The following is an 18,668-nucleotide window of genomic DNA, read 5'->3' as shown; positions in this document are numbered from 1 at the left end:
TATATTTACAAACCAAGAGATGAGATTCAACTTTGTTATGTGAAAATACATTTGTTTCTTTGCTTTAAAGAACAAATAGGCAAAAACATAAGCACAACATTTTACATTCTCAACTTTCATTCTATATCCTTGTGATTATTGGTCACTTTTATTGTAACTATGCAATGAATATGTCCTTTAGCAAAACACCTGATGAGCACTGACACTTTTTTGATAAAGGCATTAGGCAGACATTAAGTACAGTTTATGAAGCTAAAAGAGAAAACAAAATGCTTTAACAATATGGAAAAAGATAAATCACTATTTTCAATATTGGTTCTGCATATATCAAAAAGATCATGAGGAGTAGTGGGACTTCACATGAAGACTTTCAGAAACTGAGACAGAGCAAAGGGTGCACCTCGCTGGACACATCCTACACATGCCCAAACAACAACACCCAAACACAGTGATGAAGTGGACACCGCCAGGAGGATGCAGGAGACAGGGAAGACCAAGGAAGACACGAAGACAGATGTTTCACGAAGACCTGAAGAATATCAGTGTCCCATGGGAAGATCATATGTGAAGAACGGATATCTGTGAAGAACGGCCACGGATCGAATACGTTGGAGCCTTGGAGGACACTTGTTGCCCAATGTGCCCAGCACAGCATGATGGCGTTGTGAGTTTATCCATAACTGTGGGATATTTTTCTGTAAAGAGTGTTGCATTTCTGTAAAGCATTGTTATGTTATAAGTTCACTGATATGTTGGCATTTCTATGAATAAAAGTATGTCTTTAATAGCAAGCAATAATCGTCTGAAAATGATTTACATGCAAACGGGTAGGGCAGTGTAACTGATCTGATTACGACAAAATAATTGAGTATCTGATGTCATGTAACATGATAATGTCAGATAAGCTTTTCCACTCTTGCAAACAGAGGTAGGTTATGAGGTGAGGAGAGACATCATGTATCACTGGAACATTTAACAGACGGGGACCAATTTGTAATAATTGTAATAAATACAATGCAATTAATATCAACTTTCTGACAGTGTGTGGGACATCCGACTACTTTCCAAGAAGGGGCGCAACTGATTTACAAATATTGCGATAAATATGTACAGGAATTGAGGCAGTAGCCAATGTCAGCACTAGGAGTAAAAGCTGCAGGATTGTGTTCGAGTATACAAATATGTTAGCCTGACTTCGTCATACTCATATTCTAGTCAGAATGTGAGTCTGATACTGCTCCATAGAGATTTGATTATGGGGCGTGTCTCAACCGAACCAGGAAAAAAAAAAAAACTCTGCACTCAATTGGATAGACCTACAACCAATCAGAGCAACGGAGTAAATGACGCATGTTCTTCATTCATATTTTCAACCAACAAAATGTCGCGGCTCTCTGTTCCTCTTTTAAAATGAATGTGCTGTGGATATCTTCTATAACAGACGCGATGGCGGAATCTACACATGATGTTTCATAAACAAAGTTCGGGAGGAGCACGTACAAATAATCAAACCAATATCAACTTATCATCAACAATACCATGTCTAACGTTACCCTATCTATCAGCATGAGGAAGCATATTCACTCTGTCAACTTACCTAACACTCCTTGACAGTTTTTCAGCATCCCTACACCACCCCGAGCCCAATGAGAAAAAAGGGAGTAAATAATTAAAACAAAATGAACATCATTAGCTGCTAAGTGTGAAAAGAAACCTGCTTTGGATGTATTATGTTCAGGACAAACGTAATAGCACTGCAATAGATTGGCTATATTAGGTTAAGGACCAACGTAATAGCACTGCTTATATGTTGGCATGTAACGTAATTGCGATTTGCAAAATAGTTTCCTCAGAACGTATTTCATGTGATACAGGGTTGGGGTGAAAATGCCTTGTTGATGCCAGAGGAAGGCCAGACTGGTTCAGCTGATAGAAAGGCAACAGTAACTCAAATAACCACTTGTTACAACTGAGGTCTGCAGAAGAGCATCTGTTAACACAACATATCTTGAAGCAGAAGATCTTTAGCAGCAGAAGACACACCGATGACATTCCTGTCAGCTGAAAACAGAAACCGAGGCTACAATTCACACGGGCTCAACAAAACTGGACAATAGAAGATTGAAAAAACATTGCCTCGTCTAATGGGTGTCGATTTCTGCTGCGAATTTGGCGTAAACAACATGAAAGCATGATCCATCCTGCCTCGCCTCAATGGTTCAGGCTGCTGGTGGTGTAATGGTTTAGGCCGGGGATATATTCCTGGCACACTTCAGCCTCTTAGTACCAATTGAACATTGTTTAAACACCACAGTCTACCCAGCAAACACATTTACGTTGTGGCAACATCTCTGACACGTTGTATTTTTGCTATGGCAATGTCGCTGTCTACGTGCTCGCAACATTGTAACAACGTAGAATTGTAAGACGTGACAGGGCTGTAGCAACGTTGCTGCGCGACATTCAGCAACTGAGAGACGACGTTCTGACAATATTTTTATATGGTGTATTTTGTTAGATAATTATATACTTTTATTGTTTATTGTTTATCTATATTATTATTTAATGGGGCTATCAACACCAAGTGTAGCCTACACTTTGAAGAGTAAGGTTTCGTTAATTCAACTTTATTAAAACTGCATATAATCAAATTGCACTTCCAAAAGTCATACATTTGTGAAAAAAAAGAAATAAACGAATATACAAATTTATTTTAAGTATAATAAATAAAACATAAAAAGCAAAGGCAGATCAGAACATGAATGAACAAAATCGGGTCTGTATGGCGGACAGTAGCCGAAAGCCGGTGTCACCGGGGAAACATCCACAAATCCAGAGGAGCAAAGAAACTAATGAGACTAATAAATAGCGGAAAAATCAAACCAAAAACTAAACAGTGCGAGCGATGCTACATTAATCACATTAGAAATTAAAGTTGTAGGTTGTGTTTGATAGCTGAGGTAGGCTAAACACAATACTCACGTATCCTTGCTCGATGATGAATGAGAACACAATGAGCCCAGCAACAGGTTGGGATTTAAAAGGCTGATTTTCCCGCTTCAGGGCAGTGACGAGTACATTATGTAGTCCAGTGGTTGTCAAGGCAGCGTTGGTACAACCTTAAGCAATGGCCCTGAACGGTGGTTTAATGCCAACATTGTGACAACGCTGTAACAACCTTCACTACACAACGTAGTTATAGCAACCTTTTGGCCATGTTAAAACGTTGTTAGAAGGTTGGCTACATTGTGCCAACGTTCTGTGTTTGCTGGGTACCTGAGTATTGTTGCTGACTATGTCCATCTCTTTATGACCACAGTGTATCATCTTCTGATGGCTACTTCCAACAGAAAAGCATGCTGCCATAAAGCTCAAATCATCTCAAACTGGTTTCTTGATCATGACATTGAGTTCACTAAACTCAAATGTTCTCACAGTCACCAGATCTCGATCCAATAGGGCAGCTTTGGGAAGTGGAGGAATGGGAGATTCACATTCATGGATGTGCAGACGACAAATCTGCGTGATGCTATTATGTCAGTATGGACAAAAATCTCTGAGGAATGTTTCTTGCACCTTATTAAATCTATGACACAAAGAATTAAGGCAGTTCTGAAGGCAAAATGGTAAAACCCTGTACTAGCAAGGTGTACCTAATAAAGTGGCCAGTGATTTTCCTATCTAAGGAGAGCTGTCTGTTAGACCAAAGTTTGCTCATGGAGAGATACGGCAACACTGTTTGACATTCGGTTTGGTCCATGCGAAGGATTTGCATGGCAGTTTATTACCAGTCGATACAGTCATGCATTAAACTCTCACCCTTACTGTCTAAAACTATAACATCACTGAAAGCTGTTGCGATCATCATCAATTTGTGTATCTGCTTTTTCTCATATTTATATGAAATAGTCTATATTTATTTTCTGTACTGCATTTAGCCTCATTTTCCACTGTTTTTCAAAGCGATTTCTGTTTTGTTTGTTTAATATAAACTCATCTCCGAGGCCTGATGTCGGCACCCACTGTGTCTGTCTTCGTTCACCCCGACAGCTGCATAAAGCTTGTTTTCCTTCTTGTCAGTAATGTTAACAATGCACAGAGTTCTCAAATAAATACAAACACCCATACATCTGCAGTGTTCACAATAAACCAACTTTTGCATTATGACTCTCCCTTTTGACTTTTTATGACCCACACCATCTTGAAAAAAAAACATAAACACAAAGTTTGCCAGGCAGAAGTATTTTATTAGTTCAGGTTGGAAGCAAGGTTATTTTTGAAATGCATTTTACTACTACATATAAGCATAATGATTATCAAAACAAAGGATAGTAGATCTCACTAATACAGAATCACATGGGTAAGAGGTGAACTTTACTCCAGTTAGATCTCTTTTGGAGGCAGACAGTGCTCGTCTATGGGAGTGTTTCCTTCCCCTTTACAAGCATAACACTCATTCTCACTCACACAGCGGAAGAGAGGAACATGAGCCACAATCTGCTTAAACTTAGTCTCAAGATCTTTTTCAGTGTCAAACTTCCAGAAATCCTTGAAGACAAAAGCTTTAATTCCATCATGTTGTTTCCAGTTCTTCAGAGCATCTATAATGCTGTGACTGCCTGTCGCATCCAGACACGTGTTAACACAGGGAGATTCAAAGGTGTAGAAAACAGAGCAGCCGTCTTTTCTTTTATTCAAAAGTTTGCTCATAGGCGAGTTGTCAGCAGGATTCAGCAGGAGAGACTCTGAATGCATGTTGTATTGCTTCTTTTTACTAATTACAACTTTCCTAGTTCCTGCAGCGATGAGATCTGCACCCTGGTAAAGTGCGTTTGTTTCATCAGTAATAGCATTTTTCACATTCACAGCATTCTCCTGAGTCAGGAAGGTGTTCAGATTGAAGTTCTGTTGACACTGATCCTTCGGCACATTGATGCCAGTGGCATACTGACGGGGATGTCCATCTGTATCGACTCTCTTATAGCTGGAAAACAGTAAACAAGATCAAGTATTGACTAATGACACACTGCCTTGTTTTCAATCCATGACATTTTGACCGACTGCTTCTCATTTCTCTACTTCCTCATTGCTTAACTTTAAACTTTTAAATTTTCATAGACTGGAGACAGACTTACTTCTGCTCAATGAAGTTAATAATACGGGCGAGAGTCTTGATGTCCACAGTGTTATCTTCAACACTTTCTGTCCAGTCGGGAAGCAGAAAGAGCAGCAGGAGTCCACTCAGAAACACAGTGAACTTCTAAAGTCACAAAACAGCACACACACACACACGCACAGAGAAAAACAAAATAAATGGATAAATATTAAAGGCACATTGATTATAATAGAAAAACAAGCCCATTCAAAAGACCTGTACTTCTACCTCCCACTGACACCACATCTTAATAGTTGCTAAATCTTGAATGTGACTGACCATGTTTGTTGTTTCAAATCTTCAAGCCCAAAGATGCTTTGTGAGTCTTCAAAAGAGGAAGGAATGATAAGAGTAAAAGAGAAATGGGGATGGGATTTATTCTGAGTCTGGACCAGCCCTCTTCTTAAAAAAAAAAAAGACCACAAAACTACTAAGAAAACTGCCTTAATCACTGATTTTCACAGTCTTGAATAATTCAATTGACCTTTTTTATTTGTATGGTATAAGAAATATTACATTATATACAGTGCAATGCATAAGTGAATACACCCATGCTAAAGTTGACTAAAAAGAGGAATAAAAAATCATATTTTGGAAATTGAACGTAATGCCTTAATTAAAAAAATTAGGAAAAATCCAACCTTTAAGGACACCAATTTTCTTTGTGAATGAATAATGTATCGTAAATAAATAAATGTTCTTCCTTAAAATACATGGTGCATAAGTGAGTACACCCCCTATGTTAAATTCCCATAGAGGCAGGCAGATTTTTATTTTTAAGTATTTTTTTTAAAAAAAAATTAGGATACTATGCATCCTGATAAAGTTCCCTTGGCCTTTGGAATTAAAATAGCCCCACATCATCACATAGCCTTCACCATACCTAGAGATTGGCATGGGGTACTTTCCATAGGATCATCTCTCAATGCAAATCAAACTAGCTTTTAGGCTAACTGAAATAAAACCATGCCAATCTCTAGGTATGGTGAAGGCTATGTGATGATGTGGGGCTATTTTAATTCCTAAGGCCAAGGGAACTTTATCAGGATGCATAGTATCCTAAATTTTTTTTTTTAAAATACTTAAAAATAAAAATCTGCCTGCCTCTATGGGAATTTAACATAGGGGGTGTACTCACTTATGCACCATGTATTTTAAGGAAGAACATTTATTTATTTACGATACATTATTCATTCACAAAGAAAATTGGTGTCCTTAAAGGTTGGATTTTTCCTAATTTTTTTAATTAAGGCATTACGTTCAATTTCCAAAATATGATTTTTTATTCCTCTTTTTAGTCAACTTTAGCATGGGTGTATTCACTTATGCATTGCACTGTATTTTAATAAATGTCTCAATGTTTTAAACATATTTGCCAATTTCTTTGGAATTTTAAGCAATATGTCACTCTGAATCTCTGAATCTGTGACACCTGAAATCTGTGGCCTGCAGGAATCACGACCCTGCAGCATTTACTGGTTCTGAAGCAATCATGAAGATTCACTTTCACAGTTTAAACGGTTTCCACTATTCTGCTTCTTACACTTTTTAACTAAAAATGCATTCTAATGAGTGGTCTAATTTTCCGTTGTTCTAATTTTCAAGCTTTTTTCACGTTTTTTTTTTTTTTTTTGTCATGACTTTACTTGAGGAGGCACATTATAATTAATTCATTATTAACTAACCATACACTAACATCAACTAATGGCTTGTTAATGCATGACTGTGTCATTACTACTTGAGGGGACACATCATAATTAATTCACTGTTAACTACTTACCAATATTAGCTCATGATTTATCATAAACTTACTATCAAATACACATGTACTACAACTAGTATTCAGCCCCGTTAAGTGATGTTGTGTGGCTTTTCAAAAAGTCAGAGAATGGAGGTACAGTATCATCATGGCCTGTGTCTGGATGGAGAGTGAACTGTACTGATCCCAGCAAATGTTTCCCTGACCTTAGTTGTTCCCCAAACAGATATTCTACTGACTATAAGTAACTTGGCAACTACAAGTCAACTTATTTGACTAACCCGAACCCTAACACCTAACCATAACCTAACAGTCTACTGACAGTCTACTACAGTCTAATAATACTCTAATGAGAGTTAGTTGACATGTAGTTGCAAAGTTACTTTAAGTTAGTAAAATGTCTAAAGTGGACTATCGAAATAAAGTGGAACCAATTTGTTAAATCTTCAGTCTTCAATCAGCCTGTATTTCGGTCTTTCGACGCAGGCCACAACAACTTTGCCAGGCTTTTCGGTCCCTGGCCCATCCAGTTTCTGCCAATGTCTTGTTTGATGATACCCTTGCTGATACCCTTGTTGTCCCACCATCGGGTTGCGGGGTGGCCGATCGGTCTTTTTATGTCAAGTGGCAGCCATTCGGTCAGGGCCCGCGTCCATCGCCCGTCCGAACTTCTGGCCACATGTCCGGCCCAGTGCATCTTGGCCTGTTTGGCCTGGTTGACGGCGTCCTTGACCTTGCTCATCTTCCTCGGTAGCTCGTTGCTGATGTGGTCTGTCCTCTTGATGCCGACCATCCACCGCTCAAGGGCGCGTTCGGTCACTGCCAACTTCTGCCTGTCGGCCGCGGTCAGCGACCAGGTCTCGGCCCCGTAGAGCATGGCCGGTAGGACGGTGCTGTTGAACAAGTGGGCGCGCAGGGGGGCGTCGGCCGTGTTGGTGACCACCTCTGCTATGGACGCATAGCTAACCCAAAGCGGCCCTCCTTCGTGCCAGCTCGCGGTTGTTCTTATGCCCAGCAGTCAGCTCCTGGCCGAGGTAGACGTAGCTGTCGAACAGCCTGTGGGTTGTGCATCCACTTTGTCTTGGCCAGGTTCATCTTCAGGCCGACCGCTGCGCTGGCCTGGTCGAGCTGGTTGAGTCGCAGCTGCACGTCGGCCACTGACTCGCCTTATCATTAGGATGATGTCGTCGGCGAAGCGCAGGTGGCTGAGCCACTGGCCATTAATGCTGATACCCTTGTTGTCCCAGTCGAGCTGTCGAAGGACGTGCTCCAGACACGCCGTGAACAGCTTGGGCGAGATGGGGTCGCCCTGCTTGACGCCTCTGGCGACAGGGATGTACAGTGGCCGGTCGAAAAGGGTGATGTTGGTGGCGCATCCGCTGTTCAGCTCCCGCAAAAGGTCCACGTACTGGTAGGAGATGCCCTGTTGTTGTAGGGTGAGCAGTACGGCATTGATCTCTACGCTGTCGAAGGCCTTCTCATAGTCTACGAAGGCCAGCACCAAGGGCATCTTGTACTCCTGGCAGCGTTCGAGTAGTTGATTCAGCATGTGGATGTGGTCCATTGTGCTGTAGCCAGACCGGAAGCCGGCCTGTTCGGGTGGCTGTTGTTCATCCAACTGCCTGGCTAGTCGGTTGTACAGCACCCTGGTGAAGACCAGAAATATTTTGACTTTGACATTTAACCAACCCGAATTGGTTAAATGTCAAAGTCAAAATATTTCTTATTTATTCTTACGGAGCCTGATTGATTTAGTTTACCCCTAAACATTAATTAATGCATTAACTATCAAACATGTACTAACATGTTTAAGGCTGCTGTTATTCATGCATGAATCATTATGACTCCTGTCATAGTTAAGGATCGCTCTTCATTGGTTCATGATTAGTTCATATCTTCACTAATCATGAGTTCATGTTGAAGTAACTGTTAATTCAGGTATCAGCACATGATTATTCATGCCCTGTTATTGTAAAGTGTTACCAAACATTCTTTGTAAAAACGCAACTCCAAGTCAATAAATCGCTGGTCCTGCAGGTGTGAGAGAGATCAAGAGGACGTTGGATGAAGTTATAGCCTACCTAATAAAACCAAACCTGCATTTTCATCCTCAACAACGCCTTAAGTCTTCAAAATACTACACGGAAGCACCACGAGCTTGACATTAAATTTGCCAAGGTAGCTACCATGGTTTCTTTGAAAAACCTTGCCGTGTATGAGGTTTTGAATATGAAAATAGATGTATGCGATATTTCAACAGTCGTAGGCTTATTCTAATCTGACATCATCATACTGATATTTCAAAATGTTAATGGACTCCATGTCTCTGCAATAAAACTTGAAAATATGAAGTAGCATTATTTTAGAGTTATTTAGAATATATTTTAAAATAACAAGACCGATTAGCTGTAGAGTCGCAGATGTAATTGCACACCAGTAGGGGGCAGCATTGCAATGGAAATAAATCAGCAGGTCTCTGAGGAACTATGACAGTTCTGAGTGTGCATGAAAATATATAATGAGAGGGAAAAACTAGAAATTTAGACCAGTATACGAGTACAGTTTAAGGTAGTCTTTAACTGAACTAAATGCAGAGCCAATGGAGCTGTTTGAAAGATAATCTATTATATTAGCCTATTGTTTAACAGTTATATGAAAACATTATCTCACTCACAATCACAGATGTTTCAAAAGCACACTTGCATGTGTGATAAAAACTGCATTAATGTGTCATATGATTTAGAAAATATTACACCAATCTGATGTACAACAAATTGTGGAGCATATCAACTGACTTTCATGCTCAATATTATTACAAAAAAAAACTATTCCCCTCTAATTATAGAAAAATCAACAATAATTGTGTTTCCCTGCTATGAGAGCGTAATGAAGTCAAGACATGTTTGAGGATCAGATGAAAAACAGATCAGACTGTAGTTTTATTTTCATCTGCCTGAGCTCGTCCCCTCTCTCTCTCTCTCTCTCTCTCTCTCTCTCTCTCTCTCTCTCTCTCTCTCTCTCTCTCTCTCTCTCTCTCTCTCTGAGAAGAACAGAGACATGAATCATCCTGGAAAGTGTGAAACATCAGCTGTGAATGGAGACAGATGTGTGAGAGATGAATAACCTCTGTTGTTTTTATAATTACATTTTGAGTGAATTATAATGACTACAGACTAACTGAATCCTTAAAAAAGCCATATTAGCTTTATGAATCTATTTAGCATTGACAATATCCATAAATGCACCAAAAGGAGGACGTGTCCCCAGTTTTGTCTCCACAGTACATACACGCACACACAGGGTTTACTGTCATACAATGAATGATTTAATTAGGCAAAATATCTGTAGGATACATATACATAATCGCACACACATACAAAATAAATTAATAAAAAAGACATTCAGAGTTTTTGTGGCTGTATTGTCAGTATTGTTGGGTGTTTTTAGTTTTTGACCATCTCTTGTAAGAAGAAAAACAACAAGGGTTTTTTTAGTTATCGTGGGGATGGACAAAATTAAATGGCAATCATAAGCATATCAGATAATATCAGATCAGTAGAAATATATTTACTAAAAATAAAAAAAAGTAATTTTCACAGTGCATCTTTCCAACACCACGAATAACAGCACCGCTAAAGGAATTATTTTTGAAATGTATAATAAAACAGACAGTATGATTTCAAACTCACTTTAAAGCATCTATGCATCTTTTTTGTTCAAAATTAACAACATTTAAAGTCAAAACATCTGTTCTTCTCCTGAAATGTGTTTCTGTCTTACCTTGATTCATTATGGAAAGCCTGTTATAAGTGTTTATATTTTAGACCTGACAGGATGGTTTTCGTAAGAAATTGTGTACATACAGTACGCCACTCGCGTGTGTGTCTCGTCATATCCGTAAATAGAGAAAAGTTACACATGTATGGTTTGTGAACTTTCCAATCATCTGTCATTAAAAAAACTAAAACATCATTCAAAAGTCAAGGAATGTGTTAGGAAAAAGTTCATTGTCGGCTCTAAAATATTTGTCTTTTATTTACAACGTGGGCAGAGAGCGATGTGTCTGGCATCATGAGAACGGCCGATCTCGTTCCGCGCTCTTGCTTTGGACGGCCGCCGGTGTCAAAGACCTCAGTGGCTGCGAATGTCTCGTATGAATGTGGCCATGCATTTCTATTTCTCATATTGCACTTCAACATGTTTTGCAGTAAAATCATACACAAATGTCTCCTTTTTCGTTTTGATTCAACTTGTCTTGTTGTGTTTTCTGGGATTGTGGATAATTCAACTGGAAGGACTTTTGAAGAAGAGTTCAAGGGAATGTTTTAGACAGACAAAAGCCCTTTTGATCTGCCGGCTGTGTGTGTGTGTGTGTGTGTGTGTGGCTGCATGTGCCATCCTGTGGCTTATCAGTTTGATTTATATTGCCAAGTCAAAAAAAAAATGGATTTCAGTCTATATCTGTGAAAAATCCTAATCCCGGCTTTGAAAATGCAGGACTTTGGGACAGTTGAGCTGCACGACCCGTTCAGGCAATTTCAGGCCTCAGATAATGAAAGGAATCTAGAAGAAAAGAAAAAGAGGATTTTGATGAAAATGTATCAATAAAGTTATTATGATTTGTTTGAGTAATATAGAGCTTTAGTAATATTTGGTCTGATAATGTTTGAGTTACTCCAGCTGCTGGACTCTAAAAGAAAGCATGTGCCGTTCATTGGACACAGTAATCAGGCTGGCAAACGCTGACCCTCCTCTTCATTAAAGAGCTGCCGTATCTGTGCGACGGCCATTTCATCCGAGCGTAACTGTATGAGCTGACTGTGAGCTGGGATAGTGAGTTAGACAAGAGCAGCTGCTTCTCATCATGATACTGCCACAGGAGATTAGCATCCAACCATGACATTCACACACACGCAAACCCAGTCCAGATATTACACAATCAGACCTCTGCAAATCACTCACAACTATATCCAAACATCTGATGTGAGCGTGAAGCTTTTTTCCCTCTTATTACATGTTCAGGTTCAAAATATCAGATCACGAACAAACTGCAAGTATTGGGAGTGATGATCACATTTTGGAGATATTCTGTCAGTGTACAGATGACACTGTCACTATCAAGATGATAATGATCGACATAACGATTATTACTGTAGCAATGTTTTTTTGTGTCTCGCGGCTGTAAACGGGAAATACACGTGCTAATTTTGACTAATGAAATATTATAAAATAATTTTATATTATCATTATACTATATTTGGAGAGTGCTTTTGAGATTAAGTGATTTATTGAATTTATTTAAATGTATATTATATACATTTATATAGCCTATATAAATAAATTTAAATAAATTAAATTTATGCTTAGTGATGAATTTATAATGTTATTGATTTTACATTATATATTAAATTGTATAAATATATTATATAAATAGAATAATATATATAAATATGTAATTTTTTTAGCTATATAAAATATTTGAATGCCTTTGATATAGAGAATATCTAAAAAATTATGAAAAAAATAATTATTTTAACAATAATAATAATGTATAATTTTATAATAATCATACACACACATACATATATATATATATATATATATATATATATATATATATATATATACTGTATATATGCCGTTGTCGTATACCCTAATAATTTATATTAATCAAGAATTTGATTTGTAATTTAATAGTAATTTAATTTGTATGTACTGGTGTCAGATTAATTTTTTTTAAATCACTAAAGTTTTAATTTTTTTTATTTATTTTTGTACTTTTTTTTATTTATTGAGAAATTGTGCATGCAGGGAAAAGACGGAGGAATACAATCAGCAAATGATGCAAAGAATTGGACACACACCCTCCAGATATCAGAGCATGTGCGCAAAGACTCAGCCTGTAAATCAAATAAGAAGGTTAAAGTAGACTGACAGTAATAATAACGACCTTACTTTGTCCATACTGGCTGTACTGGTAGGGGGCGCTGTGCTCTGTGCTGTAGAAGGAGGCCGGGCCGTAGGGCTGAGGACTGGGCAGGCTAGAGAGGACAGGTAGAGTCGACAGGTTCTCGACGCGCTGAGAGCACGAGCTGCTGACGGACACACACGACTCCAGAGACGACAGAGAAAACTCAGCCTGGCTCTGGTGTGTGACTCCAGCTGGGGTTATTAGTCCCATGACCTACAGAGAGAGAGAGAGAGAGAGAGAGAGAGAGAGAGTTCATTCGAGTCACACACTGTCTGTTCTACATAGTATGTGAGGTTGGGATTAGAGCATTTAAAATCATAGTGCATAGAAAATATTCCGAAGGCCAAATTTTTTTTTTTTTCAAAATGATCCCATTTTACTAATCATCATACATGGTAATGGTATATGTAGAAAAATGGAAAAGGTGCTTGTAATTTTTATCCATGATGTAATCAGACATTTCCTTTAACCCTAAAACACAATGCAGTGCAATGCAAAAATTCAAAATACGGGGAAAACACCAATTGAACACAATTATCAATACAAAAAAATATGTCATATTAATGAGTGTCCTCTAAATGGACAGGTCTTTGGTACAATATGCACACAATTTTAATGTTTGCAGTCAAAGCTGTTTTTGAGAACTGCTGGTATGCAATAATAAGGGACTCGAGACGCTGTGTGTTGCGCCTTTAGCCGCGACTGTATTGTTTAAAATAACACAAACACACAAACACACACACACACACACACACACACACACACACACACACACACACACACACACACACACATGTCTGGTTCACTATCTTTGTGGGGACTCTCCATAGACGTAATGGTTTTTATACCGTACAAACTGTATATTCTATCCCCTTACACTAACCCTACCCCTAAACCTACCCATCACAGGAAACATTCTGCATTTTTACTTTCTCAAAACAACTCATCCTGTGTGATTTATAAGCCTTTTGAAAAGTGGGGACCGCTGGCTGGTCCCCACAATGTAGGTGATCTCAGGTTTTACTATTCTTATGGGGACATTTGGTCCCCACAATGTAATATAAACAAGGGCACACATACACACACACACACACACACACACACACACACCTTTTCTCTTCCTCTGGGTTGCCAAGTCTCTCCCCCCTACCTCTTTTGAGAGAAAAGGGATAGAGTTTCCTAACAAAGGCCATTTCTGTCTCCCTCTACTATTTAGGAAATTTGACGCCCGTCGCTGTAACATAGCTTTCCAAAATTTACATCCGAGAGAAGTGGAGAGAGCAGGGTGATCTCATTCGTGTTTGGAGGTATTCATACGTGACATGAACGTTTTTGGACACCGAAACGTAGAATATCAACTTACTGACAGCATCAAAACGTAAATGCTTATACATACGATATGTAAAAGTCTATAAATCCCTCTGAAAACTGGTTATACTGAAACAGCGAGTTTAAAACTCAAACACAATCCCATGGCACTTCTGAGTAAAGGATGAGAAACTTTGCCTAAAAAGACATTATAAATTGAAAATGTATTTATTAAAAAACTCCAGATGGATCTAACAAAAATAGTAATCTGCATTCTGAAACTCTTCAAAGTAATAAAACAAAGGTTATTGGAGGATGTTTTACCAGAAAATACTCTTTCAGTCTTTTTTTACTTAAAAAATTCATGTTTAATTAAATGTGTTACTTGTCATTATTTGAGAAATTTAGTAGCAATTTCTGAGTGAATATTGTTTCAAAGTAAATCCTACACTAGTGTAGTGTTTAATCTTCTGAGCAGAAACATTTTTAACTGTTATAACATATTTGGTACATCTAAATGTGTTAAATAAATGTTATGGTGTTTAACATATTAAAATTAATCTCATTTAATAATAATACAATGCAATTTACCTATGAATTTAATATTCTATGAACTTCAAATGATTTGCAAACATTTGTATGTCCTTTTAGGCTTAACAATTTAGACGCTTTTAATACATTGATATTGTATTAATAAAAATAAAGGTTTCAACAGGTTTTTTTTTTTCTTTTTTTTTCAGTGATGCCATTAAAGAACCATTCTGGGTTCCATAAAGAATCTATTTTCACTCTAAAGAACGTTTAGTGCAATGGAAACATTCTATGGATGTTAAAGGTTCTTCATGGAACGATTGATGCCAATAAAGAACCTTTATTTTTAGGAGTGTTTTTATCTTGCATATTGTATTGTATCTATCTAAACGTATTGAAATGTGCTAGAACTATACGTATGAATACTAAAGAGATCAAGTTGGAACGGGAGATGGAGAAAGAGGGAGCGAGAGATGGTTTTTTTTTGACTCACCCCTCCTTCCGTCGGGCTGGCGACCCATGCCAGTTCTCCCAGCACTGATCTGGAATCCAACAGCGGGACTGATGGAGAATAAGACAGAAGACTTGAGAATGAGATCGCCAAAACTTGTGTTTTTTACCCTATAGTGGAGAAAACTGATGCTAGGATGAAGTTTTGAAGGCTTAAATCTCTGATAAATAATGACAACAGCTGCAAAGGAGGCCAAAAAGTGACAGACAAGTGCACAAGGGTTTGATCTGAGAGCGCTGACTTGAGTAGGAAAATGGTTTATAAATCATTAAACAATAGTAATTGACAAAAGAATGATCAAAATATAAAGACTTGAATATTTTTTTTTTCTTGAAAATGACTAAAACATTTCCGTTAAACAAAGAAAACTACAAACTACACAAGAGATAATAATTATAAAGCAACAGTTATTATTATGATGTGTGATATTATATGTAGGATAATGTATATATTTCCAGAAATCAAATTATTAATATTTCATTCTTGTGACTGCAAGACAAAAAAAAGGGCCCAGATTGCATTCAAGGTAAAATTAAAGACATATGAGTATGACATTAAATACTAATTAGGAGAAGGATAAAAAGAATAGTGAATGATTAAAAAAAAAAGAATAATAAAAAAAATCTAAAATGTGGATAATAAATATGTGGCATATCTCTATATGAATACTATTTTGTTTTAAAGTTATTAACATGTCCATTTTCCTGCTGTGTTTATATAGTACATTATATTTTCGGACATCACTTGCAACAAACTCCTTTAAAACTTCTTTAAAAGTCCTTAAAAAAAAAAAAAAAAAAACTTACCGTTTTTTATTAACTTGAGGGATTTGTTAACTGGCCACATATCGTTACCGTTTTACTTGCATGTGCCCCTGAGTTTCACTGTGCGCCCTAAACTTTTCCTCTTTTATTGCAACCCCTCTTACCTTCATTCGCCGGATAATTCCATGGACCGGACAGACCTGCACAAATCCCCAGGAAAAGTGAGGTGAGCGCGTAAATAATCCCGGCCATGAGCGCCATTCGTCCAGTAACTGTCTCTCCGTTATTCCTGTTTATTCCTCATGCTGCTCCGCGCGACTGATCTTGAGGTGCACGAGACGCGCACTCAGCGAGATCTGCTGGAGGGGGCGTGGCATCTGTAGTGACGTACCAGTCAATCAATCAAGAAAGAAAGAAGTGTTCATTTATTTAAATTATCAATGTGTGTATATATTATTTAGAAATTATGTATCGTTTTTTTTTTATTTGTGTTTGTCTATTTCTATGTATTCCCTTGGCAATGTTCTTATGTTATTGTTGTTTAAGCATTAATAATAATATTATTAATAATAATAATAATAATAATAATAATAATAATATATATATATATATATATATATATATATATATATATATATATATATATATATATAGATTACACATAAGAAACTATTAATAATAATAATGTAAAAATGTTTATGCTTGTAGGTAAAAAAGAGTTTAAATTGCGTTAGGATGGATTCAAATTACAATTATTTAATTACATAATTACATTTAATTACATATAGCCTATGTGTATATGTAATATTTTGTTATTTAATTATAATTATTTAATTGTAATTATTATACCAATGTAATCTTCATTTTAAACATTTAATAATTTCAATTATTATTATAATTATTAAAAATATTCTAAAATTAGTGCATAGTTTAAAATATTCATCGACCAATAATATTATAAGGAATTAAAATAATAAATGATATGAATACACTATATAATAAGATGATAATGTTATGGATGAAAATAATACTATTTAAAGTATTTCAATATTATTACTATAATGATTAGTAGTGAATGGCAGAACATTTTGAGGAGCAGAGAGCGGATTCTCAGTCTTCGGGTCAATGAATTGAGCGCTGATCTTATATCGCCATCTAGTGTTCATTTCCAGACAGAACAGGCGTAATAAACAGCATGATAATAATATCTTTACCCACGCGAACACCAGCGCCAGATTAACCGTGACGTGGGATGTTCTTTTACTTCTTTCAACACTCGAGTGGGTGACGTGTCACATTCAAGACACAAATAAAAGAAACCCAATGTGTCGATATTATGCTGTTTGTTGTTGGTGAAAAGACACATTTTTAGGGCATCTGTTTGGACTCAATACAGTGTCCTGGGGAGTTACAGCAGGGACCCTCCGCATTTTAAAAATGTAACTCTTTTTTTTTTTTGTCCATCTCACCGTGAAGTAAAATGCTTGTAGTAGCCTATAGATTGAATTCCACCTGACACCAGTTCCGCACGCATCCAGACGCATCTGCCCTCATACAGTCTGTCTTTTCCTCAGGGTAATATGCTGAATCTCCATCTGACTGAATCCAGTAGTTTCCATGAGTGGATCCTGACCTCCACCGAGAGGATCCTGTGGAGTCTGTGTGTGTGTGTGTGTGTGTGTGTGTGGATGAGGAGCAGCTGTACCTTCCTCCACTGACTGAATGTGTGTTCAGGTTTGATTGACAGGCTCATCCTGGATGAAATACATTTAGCAGCACCAGGTTGACAGGCCACCAGAACTCTTGAGAGGTGAATATGTTTATTCTACCAAAATATGCCTATATAAACCTGATGCTTTTTTATTAGTCGTGTGAGGCCCCTTAATTCAGTCACACTCAACTTCTGGTCCCATAATTATTTATTTATGTATGCATGGTATAATTGCATCCATTCAGACTCTTGTTTAAAAAAAAAAAACACACTAATTAAAATCACATTTACAGTGGCCTCTTTTTGCATCATTGTGTAACAGAACAACACAACTTATATGTTTTATTATTATTATTATTATTAATAATAATTAATTCTAAAAGTAGCAAGGCATTGGGACAACAAATAACTTAATGTAAAGGTAATATTTAACTCGGTAAGAGAGTTAATTTTTCAACCCAGCAGTTTTTAAAAGTTCAAATAGCTAAACTTGCTTGGTTTTGAAAAGCTGTGTGTATATGTGTGTGTGTGTGTGTGTGTGTGTGTGTGATATATATAACTTTTAATAGTCACTTTTGCGTCCTTTCTCTAAGCTAGGTAGGCTATATGATCAAGCACAAGCAGGATGATTTTTTAAAAAAGCAAAAAGTCTCCTTTTGTGTTTAGAGAAAAAAAGATCAAACAGCTTTAAGAAAAACTTAAATAATGAGTAAATAATGACAGAATTCAGATTTTTGAGAAATAATACCTTTTAAAAAACAACATATGAGGCTTGTCTTCTCGTATATCTAGAATATTATTAACATTAAAAATGTCCCTATTTGGTTTTGCATTTTTACAGAAAATGAGTTTAACAATCTTTCAGATATTCTTTTTTTTAACCTTCAAAACAGGGATAGCTTGAGCCCTACAACAATTAAAGCAGAACAGCAACAAAGGACAGGACAGAAAGTTTGGT

At 37.1% G+C, this 18,668-nt stretch overlaps 2 protein-coding genes across 2 annotated transcripts; both read right to left on the bottom strand.

The window, feature by feature from the left end:
* Nucleotides 1–4,226: 4,226 nt before the first annotated feature.
* LOC311297221 (uncharacterized protein) lies at nt 4,227–5,495 on the bottom strand. Its single transcript, XM_084419439.1, has 3 exons — nt 5,435–5,495; nt 5,136–5,260; nt 4,227–4,984 (listed from the first exon to the last, which is right to left on the bottom strand). The coding sequence occupies exons 1-3, from the start codon at nt 5,435–5,437 to the stop codon at nt 4,384–4,386; spliced, it is 729 nt and encodes a 242-aa protein (XP_084275565.1). The 5' UTR covers nt 5,438–5,495; the 3' UTR covers nt 4,227–4,383.
* Nucleotides 5,496–10,219: 4,724 nt separating this feature from the next.
* On the bottom strand, nt 10,220–16,319 carry LOC311296497 (paired box protein Pax-3-A-like). Its single transcript, XM_084418321.1, has 4 exons — nt 16,164–16,319; nt 15,218–15,285; nt 12,870–13,098; nt 10,220–11,477 (listed from the first exon to the last, which is right to left on the bottom strand). The coding sequence occupies exons 1-4, from the start codon at nt 16,258–16,260 to the stop codon at nt 11,443–11,445; spliced, it is 429 nt and encodes a 142-aa protein (XP_084274447.1). The 5' UTR covers nt 16,261–16,319; the 3' UTR covers nt 10,220–11,442.
* Nucleotides 16,320–18,668: the final 2,349 nt, after the last annotated feature.

This window comes from Rutilus rutilus (genome assembly GCF_951802725.1).
Source record: "Rutilus rutilus genome assembly, chromosome: 9".
Lineage (NCBI taxonomy): Eukaryota > Metazoa > Chordata > Actinopteri > Cypriniformes > Leuciscidae > Rutilus > Rutilus rutilus.
The sequence above is the reverse complement of the archived record's forward strand: the minus strand, read 5'-3'. Positions and strand labels throughout refer to the sequence as shown.